Source organism: Lepidochelys kempii, chromosome 20, assembly GCF_965140285.1.
Source record: "Lepidochelys kempii isolate rLepKem1 chromosome 20, rLepKem1.hap1, whole genome shotgun sequence".
Taxonomy (NCBI): Eukaryota; Metazoa; Chordata; order Testudines; family Cheloniidae; genus Lepidochelys; species Lepidochelys kempii.
This window is the reverse complement of record NC_136399.1, coordinates 2,686,402-2,695,276: the sequence shown is the minus strand read 5'-3', so window position 1 is coordinate 2,695,276 and position 8,875 is coordinate 2,686,402. Positions and strand designations below refer to the sequence as shown.

Below are 8,875 nucleotides of genomic sequence, written 5' to 3'. Positions count from 1 at the left end.
GCTGGGGGGAAGGCCTCCCCAGCCCCTGGAGAAGGGTAGGGTTGTGGGAGGGGGAGCATGTGTCCTTGGCAGGCAGTTTTGCAAGCCCAGGTGGCTTTATTAATAGGAGTTAATGATTCACCTGGGTGATAACTCAGATATGAAGCCAGCGCCGGGTCCCCCCACCCGCCTCCCAGGCCAGCCCTGTGTCAAACCAAGCAGCTGCCCTGCCCTGGCTCTTGGGGGGCAAGAACTGAGCAAGGGGCAGCACCAGCTGGGGGCTCTGGGCCCCAGAGGCAGGATTGTCAGAAAAGTCCAATGTCCAGTTCCTGGGGGGGCGGGGAGGTGCAGGCTGCTGCTGTGGCCCATGTGGCTTCTCCCCCTTCCCCCCCCCACTTTATTGCCCCTCCAGCAGGAGGAATCAAGGGGCAGGTGCTGAGGGGGAACAAGGGGGGAGGGTGCTGGGGTAGGCCAGAGCTGGTGACTGGGAATCTCAAATCCTTCTCCCATCTGTCCTACCCCGCACGCCTGGAGAGTTCGGGCCAAAGGTAAATCTACTTGGCTGTTTGCACAATATCTAGGGCAGGTCCCATGGCTGCCCCCCCGATCCCTGCTGGCCTGGAAAACTCTCTGGCAGCTCCAATGCAGCATGGACAGGGCATGACCCCGGCCTGGCAGATGATGGACAGCTGGGTGTCACAGGGTTAAAATCCTAGAAATGCCCATCTCTTTTTCACGTGACTCCGGGCGCTGGGGCTTTGGGAATTGCCCCGATTAGTGGGAGAGCTGGCGTGGCTCTGTCACCTCACGTGCTCAACAGGCCGCCTGGAACTCTCCCCGCTACCAGCCCCAGGAATGGGTCCTGGCCTATGGCATTCCCGAGGGAGGGAATCCTACCCCAGCCGCTTCCCATCCACCCCGTGGTGTTACCAACCTGCTAGATCTGCCCGAGAGCCTGAGGACACATCTGGGACGCGCCAAGCTGGGCTAGTGTCGTGGGTGTAGTTATCAGCCGCAGCAGGGTAGAGCCCCACCCAGAGCCAGGCCCGAGCACGCCAGGTGCTGTACAAACAATGCTGTCTTCCCATGGGGGCGCCCTGCCGCCACCCTCAGCGCTGACTTCGCGCCATGAGGTTTCCGCCTCCCCAGACAGGACACCGGGCGAACACGCCAGGAACAGCCTCTGGGAAACCGCCCTGATGCTGTCTGCACACCCACCCAGAGGGCTGCATCTGGCCACCTCCTCTGCCCCAGAGCCAGCTCCAGCCCCACCTTTGGTTTACTGGGGGCTGATTCTTTTCTGGCAGCACTCAGGGCTGCTTCATTGCAGTCTTTGCCAGCACTGGGGCTTTACCCCCCCCCCCCCGCTCACGGGTGATCTGGCCCCCCCAGAAGCGGGGAAAGGAAATGCACTTACCTGGTGCGGCGTCTTGGTCCCTGCCCTTCGCTGCACAAAATCTGGCTGCTCCAGTACCTGAGGGGCAAGGGTCAGGCATGTCTCCCCGAAGCCCAGCCCCTTCCCCCACCCAAGAGGGCCTGAAGGGAGGAGACTAAAAGGGTGAGTCCCATGTGGGTTTCCTGCCCCATCAGCCTGCAGGGCGCTGGCCGAGGTGCAGAGGGAGGGGGCTGGTCCCAAGCTGCAGCCCTGCACAGACCCTGGGCGCTGTCATCTCATGGCAGGAACAGGGACCTGGCTCCTGGGTTCAAATCCAGCCCCCGCGGTCACCCCACCGGTCAGGGACAGAGCTGGGGAGCTACAAGCCAGGTCTCCTGCGGCCCAGTACAGCCCTCCCCCCACTGGGCCCCGCTGCCTCCCTTCGCAGTTTGTGCCCACTTGGAGCTCGCTGCGCAGCAGGAGGAATCGTGCCCTGGGGACGGGCCTTGTCCTGCCCAGGGGAGAGATTTTTCCGTCTAATGTCCAGTGTGACTTGGACAGGAGCAGCCCCTTCTGGCCTTCCAATCTATGACTATGGACTGGGCCGGCTGGCCAGTATAACGCCCAGCGGGGCCACGCTGCCGCCAGCATACGGGGCTGGGCTTTGTTATGGGGCTTGGGAACGGGGGGGAGTTTGATCTCAGCCACTACAAGCTGCTCTGGGGCCGGACTCGGGGGGCTGACGCCAGCAGACCAGGCCCGCTGTGGCTGGTGCAAAAGTTCCCCTGGGGCCCGGGCGCAAGCGACCACACGGCAGGCGGAGGGGGATGGCGGCACGGCCTTTATTCCAACGCAGCCCCGGGCAGGTCAGCGACTCAGCTTGGGTGAGACAAGAGAAGGGAGTTTCGGGGGGGAGTTAAAACAGAATAAAAGAGGGGGGGGTGGCTGGGAGCATCAGGCTGGGGGGGGGAGAGCATTCTCCAAACCAGCGGGCAAGGGAGAACAGCTCCAAGGTCAGCACCAGGCCCGATCCTGCTGGGGGATCCCTCCCCGTGTGGGCAGACGTGACAGTGATTTGGGTGAGTCTGTCCTGGGGGCCTGGAGCTCAAATCCTCCACCTAGCCCCTGTCCCGGGAGCTGCCCCCACCAGCTCCAGGCTGCGAGGGGGCTGCCATCTGCGGGGCGGGGGGTTGATCGTGGTGACCTCCTAGGAACTGGCCTGAGACCCAGCAAACTCATTCCACGCAGGGTGGGGCCCAGAGCGCCCAGGCAGGGCTCACGGCCAACCTGAGTTGGAACCAGTGCCCCACCCCATCTCTCCCCCCTTCCGCCGTGTGTGCCCCGAGGTTCCCTGAGCTGCTGCTGGCCTGGGGGGAGGGGAGGGGAGATTTGGCTCCACGCTCAGTCTTAGGCAGCCTCCGCTGAGACACCAAGACTCAAACGGGCCCCTCCCGGGGGCAAGGAGAGGGGAGCCGCTGCCCCCCATCCTACACCTGGAGGAGGCCTCAGCAGTCCCCCCCGGCTGCCCCCTGGCCACTGACCACACCTGGCAAAAGCAGCTTTTTTAAAGTTTTCTAAAAAGTTTCAGGATATTTGTAAAAAAAAAACAAACAAAAAAAAAACAAAAAAACCCAACAAAACACAAAAAAACCCACCAAAGGAACGAAATCCAGTGAGCTGGGGAGGGAGGGAGGAAGGGAGGGGGAGCCGGCAGCCCCCCCCGCAGAGGGGCATGTGGGGATCCCAGCGGGGGCACTTGGCTGTGGCTCAGTTTAGTCTCAGAGCAGAGCTGTGAAGATAAAGGGACGGTTTCCAATGGGGGGCGCCCCCCTCCCCGTCACTGCTCAGGAGAACGCCACAGTCCCGGTGAAAATGGACACGACCGCGGCGACTAAAACGCTCTTGGTTCGCTGTCTCTGATCTAGCCCGTAGCGATGCCTGGCCATGGTCTCTCCCGCCCCCTGGCCCAGCCTCCTCCCAGCCTCGGCAGTGGGACCCGGGGCGAGCCGGCACAGAGCTGGGGCGGGGGGTCCCGACCCTGCGGTGTTATCTCTTGCTGCTTCGCCGGGTCTCTTTGCCATTGCTGACAGGGTTGGAGGATGATCCAGACCCGGCCGAGCCCACGCCCTGGTGGTTTGGCTGGCTCCTGGTGATCCGGCCGCTGGTGGGGTGGGACGGGACGTTCGGCGGGTGTGTGGGGCCGCTGGGGCTTGGGGTGCTCAGCCCGTTGCCGTTCTGGTTGTCGGCAGCTGAAAACAAAAGCGACAGATTACACAGGGAAATGAACAGCGAAACCAAGGCAGGGCTGGGCAGAGAACCCAGGAGTCCTGGTTCCCAGCCCCCGCTGTTCTACCCACTACACCCCAGTCCCCACCCAGAGCTGGGGATAGAACCCAGGAGTCCTGGCTCCCAGACCGCTCTGCTCTAACCTTCTAGACTCCCCTCCCCCATTACTGGACTAGAGAATCGGCTCGAGCTGTGACTGCCTCCGAGTGGTGAGTGCTGAATGGCTCCGAAGCAGGGTCATGTCCCACCTGCCTTGCTCAGGGGTGGGGGGACATCCAGCCTGCAGAGCTAGGGGGGCTCCCTTACCTGGGGACGATGCGGCGGGGCCCGGGGTGGTCTGGGAAGCAGCAGGGGTCACGTTATCGTTCGGGGCCTGAAGGAAACGGGAGAGAGAACTCATGGTCCCGGATCTCGCGGGATGCTGGCGCACTTCCCCAGCCACCCGCGGGACAGAGATGCGGCCACTTCTGGGGCGCAGCCAGCACAGCCGCATGTCCCCGACATCCACAAATCCACCCCCACCCAACCCCGTCCCACCAGGAGCAGAGCCTGGGGGAAAGTCCTGCCGCACATCCTGGCTCCTGGGGTCGGCAGCAGCAGGAAGCCCCGAGGACTTTTTCACAGACTTGTTCCCTGGGCCACAGGAGGCCCCGTGGGCATCCGCAGATAAGCAAATCCCATTACCCTGCTAGATGGGCCCCCGCAGCCCTTTGACCCCAGCTGGGAACCGGCTGGTACTCACGGCTTTGCTCTGGGACTGCTGGGTCACATACTCTGGGTTGGGTTCGCTGAAGTTTGGGACCTCGGAGTAAATCATGCAGAACCTAGGGAGGGAAATGGCAGGTCAGTGAGGCCACCAGGAGACTGGCCAACCCCTTCCTCCCCTCGCACTCAGCCTTATCCTGGGGGAGGGGATGCCCTGACTCTCCAGCAGCGAGAGACCTGGACTGTCTCAGGCCAGGATCTTGATTCCAACTGTGCTGGGAATACAATACCCAGGTATCCAGTCTCCCCTGCTCTAACCACCAGGCCAGGCCATCCTCCCAGGGCTGGGAACAGGACCCAGGAGTCCTGGCTCCCCACCCCCACCCTGCTCTGAACACCAGTCACTCCTGAGTAGACACCCACAGGTCCAGCTGGGCTGGCTGCCTGGTCAGCCCCGGTGGCAAATCGCTCCAGTTCTGGGGCTCCCCCACACTTCTCCCCTCCCCAGCCTCTAAGGAGCCAGGCTCCAGGGAGCGACACCCCCAGGGCTCCTCCAGGGAAGCCGAAAGGCCTTTCTTACTCTCCGATTTTCTGCAGGTCTCCTCCGCGGCCCGTGTAGAGGGTCAGGCAGCCTTTGAAAACTGATGCGTAGCTGAAAGCAAGAGGAATGCCGAGATCTGGGGTTAACTGCGCGGGGTTGGCCCAGCGGCTGCAGGCCAGAAATCTCACACAGGACACGCACCCTGGACTGGGTGCAGAACTAGGGGCCTCAATTCTCACTTCCCCTGAACCTGCACTTGAGGGAGGCACCTTTGTGCTCCCAGTGCTCTGGGGCTAGCCAGGGAACCCCCCCCGATGTAAGTTAGAGTAGCCCTGGGGCCGCTCTGACTTACACACTGTTTCCCACAACCCCTTATGAAAGGAGAGAAGAACCACCCCGCCTGCCCAGCAACACTGTGTGCTGCTTCAGCAATGCCACCAGGGGGCGCTCTAATTATTCTTTCAAGGGGCTCCCACAAATGCAGTGGCAGTTTCCGGGTGCAGCGCTAGCCTGTCTGGGGGTGGCAGGGGGAAGAGATGAGCTCCATCCACTCAGAATGACAAGGATTTCTCCTGGGGATACAGGGACAGTAAAATCCTGCCCTGAAGTCATGTCTAAGCTAAGCCGACATGCTGAATCCATTGAGATCAGTCCTACCTGCTTACCGTAACTCCCCCCGCCTCCAATGTCCAGGGATAGAGAGCTGGTGTCATATTACTACACTGACATTAACTCTGTGTGCCTATGCGTGTCCAGGAAGGGTCTTTTCCAGGGACCTAACTGGATTTTTTTTTTGAAATTGTATCTATATATTTAAAATAATAAAGTCTCCTACCCAAGGTGCCCAGACACCAGCATACAATGCACACTCAGTGTTAAAGTCGTCAGCAGGAATTCAGCCACCGCCCTCGGCCTTCTCCCGAACCCCCCTATCCTTTGCAACCTGCCTGGAAAGTTAGGAAATTCAGGCTATTTCAGAGCATAGAGACGACCGGATCCCACAAGGAGCCAGCTCTGAGCAGGCGGATGCAGGCCTGTTTGCTCAGGCTTGTATCTCCCTCGACAAATGAAGGGGACCGGACGCTTTCCTTCTGCTGAGAATGAAGGCCAGGGAGAAGAGCAGCCTTGCCCATTCTCCTCCCCCTGGAAGGGCTGGCATCGCAGTCTCAGATGTGGGGAGCTCAGGGGAGCCCCCAGCCTGGTCTATCAAACCCCGAATGAGCTTGTCTCAGGAGCCCTGGGGGGCCTGAGGCTGACGGGCTGGGCATGTGGCAGGCGCCAACATGATCGGGTCCCGTGGCCGCCCTCCCTCCCAGCAGGGTCTCGCCTACCCTTTGGTCAATCGGATGATGTCTCCCGGCTGAATGAGGTTCCCTACATCGTCCCACACTGAGATGTTGATGCTGCCGGTTTTGTCGGCTACTTTGCACGTCCGCACCTCGTGGCCGTCCTTTGTCTTGGTCACCCGACCTGCAGGGGGGAGCGGGACATCTCCATGGTAACACAGATGAGCCCCTTTGGGCTAGACAAGGCCTTGTACAAACACAGACCACAAAGGTGGTCCCGACCTAAGGTCCCAAGCCTATGAACGCTGAGCCGAGTCACGGCCGCCAACGTAAGCATCTGCCCTCACCCTACGTCAATTATGGTGTCTCAAAAACGGACACTGACATCACTAAGCAGCTGGGGCAGGGGGTGAAAGCCAGCCACAAATATTGTTTGAGAACTGATTTCAACAGTTAAATGGAATTTCAGTACGACAGCGGCTCTTAACCTTTCCAGACGACTGTCCCACTTTCAGGAGTCGGATCAGTCTTGCCTACCCCCCAGTTTCACCTCACTTAAAAAACTACTTGTTTACAAAATCAGACATAAAAATACAGCAGTGTCCCAGCCCCATTATTATTGAAAAGTGGCGGACTTTCGCATTTATACCATAGAATTATAAAATCAATCAATCGGAATATAAATCTTGTACTTACACTTCAGCATCTGGTGTGTAGAACTGTATAAACAAGCCATTGTCTGTGTGATATTTTAGTTTGTCCTGACTTTGCTAGCGCTTTCTATGTCACCTGTTGTAAAACTAGCCAAATCTCTAGATGAGCTGATGTACCCCGGAAGAGCTCTGCGTACCCCCAGGGGCACATGGACCCCTGGTTGAGAACCACTACAGTAAGATATTTGATATATCTCTTGCACATTATTAATACCCACCTGTTTCCAGTACAATAAAAATAAGGTTCAAGTTTTTCAAGCCGGGTTTAATGTCCTTCACAAAGGTTTCAGTCGTCATATTGAGCAGCTTCTGGCTTCTGCTACGTTATCTGTGCAAATAATAAAATAATATAACCACATTTGAAAAGAAAGCGACAGTCAGCGCACAGAAGGGAAAGGCAGGTGCTGGCTACTGCAGCCAAGGTGGAGAGAATGCACCAACATGGAGAAATGTGCAGAATACTGAGTTAAGTTTTTATTATTGAATTGGCACAGGTACCTCACAAGGTTAGCCAACAGGGGAATGCCCTGTCGGAAGAATGAAACATCCTGCTGTTAATTTAGCCCCAAAGGAAAGAAAGTACAAAATGGCAACCACAATTGAAGATTCTTGCAAGAAAAGTGCATCTGTTTTTCATTTCTGCACAAATTTCTCTCACTGAGTCGAGACCCCGACAATACAGTTGCATTACTTTCTATCTGCACAAATTGTAGCCATGAGTCAGACCGTAGCAAGAAAAACCTATTTCTGTATGCAAGGATTGCAACCCTGATTCAGACCAACAACATTTCATCTTGCTGTTTTGCAAAAGTCACCAGCTTGCAAATCTGTGTCCACCTTGCAAAACGGAGACAGGCGAATTAAAATAAAACACACACACACACTGAAAATCCACCTCTGCATCTTTTTCTTTAACCCACAAATTGCACCAGAAATTCAGACGCTGGGTACTGACACACGGCCTTCAGATCCCTGCCGGGAAAGTGCATTTTATCTTTTGCACAAATCACAGCCCTGATTTCACACCACCGCCGGGGAAAACGCCTGCTTCTCTTTTTGGATAAACTGCAAGCCCATCCCCACGCACCCTGCGGCAAGAAAAGTGCTTTTCTCCGGGAGCGGAGAAGTGGAGGCTCGTTCACCTCGGAGGATCAGTTCGCTCACGTGTTGGTGGAAATTCTTGCCGTGGAGGGGGAAAAAGGAGACAGGGATTTGGGGACTGAAAATTGCTGGGGAGGTGCAGGCATCCCCTGCCACATGCGCGCCCCCTGCCCTGCAATGCACCACATGCAAGGGGGCTCCAGGCCCCTCTACCAAAGCTCCTGAGGCTGCCGCAGACGGGGGCTGATGGGGGTAGAAATCGGGGGTCCCCCCCCCTTTCCCTGTAAAACTGACCTGATGGAACGTTGGGTTGCAGACATTCCAGGAAGTATCCAGCAGCATTCTGAGTAGCCAATCGCAGCAGCGGGACGCTCTTCGACAGGGGCGAACGTGCCACACCTCCAGCCAATTGCAGTGCAGGGGGAGGCCTGGCGTTGAGCATTTAAAGGGACAGCAACATCCCCTGCACGCGTGTGACATTTGCCAGTGGGGGGAGATACCAGCCTTTCCTATGTGCGTTGGAGCCTAGATCTAACCCCCTGGACCAGACACACCGAGGTCCATGGGTCACACAAGTTCTGTTACTACGCGTGGGCCCGCGTGGCTCACGCCGTGACCTGCTGGCTAGACATGTGTGGATCACAACCCCCCCTTGGCAGCGTGACGAGCCATGCAGTGTTATTCCTGCCTGGGATGGCTCTTGCGGAGCACCTAGTCATGGCCCGGGGCCCGTTGTACCAGGTGGGGTAGAACTGCAGAACAAAAAGAGTCCCCAAGCGGGGATCCATCCATGCTGCCATGGCCCATGGGAGAGAAAAGGGGGCAGGGGTGTTGAGGTAATATATTTTTTTGGACCAGCCTCTGTGGGCGAGAGACACGTGCTGTCACG

At 58.0% G+C, this 8,875-nt stretch overlaps 1 protein-coding gene across 3 annotated transcripts; it reads right to left on the bottom strand.

Annotated features, from left to right (window-relative positions):
- Positions 1–2,172: 2,172 nt before the first annotated feature.
- NABP2 (nucleic acid binding protein 2) lies at positions 2,173–8,342 on the bottom strand. Of its 3 annotated transcripts, none has more exons than XM_073318778.1 (7): positions 8,281–8,342; positions 7,104–7,213; positions 6,218–6,356; positions 4,926–4,997; positions 4,383–4,464; positions 3,947–4,013; positions 2,173–3,603 (listed from the first exon to the last, which is right to left on the bottom strand). In XM_073318778.1, the coding sequence occupies exons 2-7, from the start codon at positions 7,180–7,182 to the stop codon at positions 3,401–3,403; spliced, it is 642 nt and encodes a 213-aa protein (XP_073174879.1). In that variant the 5' UTR covers positions 7,183–7,213; positions 8,281–8,342; the 3' UTR covers positions 2,173–3,400. The 3 variants fall into 3 exon arrangements, with proteins under 3 accessions (XP_073174879.1, XP_073174880.1, XP_073174883.1); XM_073318779.1 differs by lacking the exon at positions 8,281–8,342 and adding an exon at positions 7,973–8,256; XM_073318782.1 differs by lacking the exon at positions 4,926–4,997.
- Positions 8,343–8,875: the final 533 nt, after the last annotated feature.

Excerpts from the sequence above, each read along its gene's own strand:
- NABP2 (XM_073318778.1), bottom strand. The coding sequence starts at position 7,182 with ATGACGACTGAAACCTTTGTGAAGGACATTAAACCCGGCTTGAAAAAC. Across the intron at positions 4,998-6,217 it reads ATCATCCGATTGACCAAAGG|CTACGCATCAGTTTTCAAAG; the intron begins GTAGGCGAGACC and ends TCTTGCTTTCAG. Across the intron at positions 3,604-3,946 it reads CCCCGCCGCATCGTCCCCAG|CTGCCGACAACCAGAACGGC; the intron begins GTAAGGGAGCCC and ends TTTTGTTTTCAG.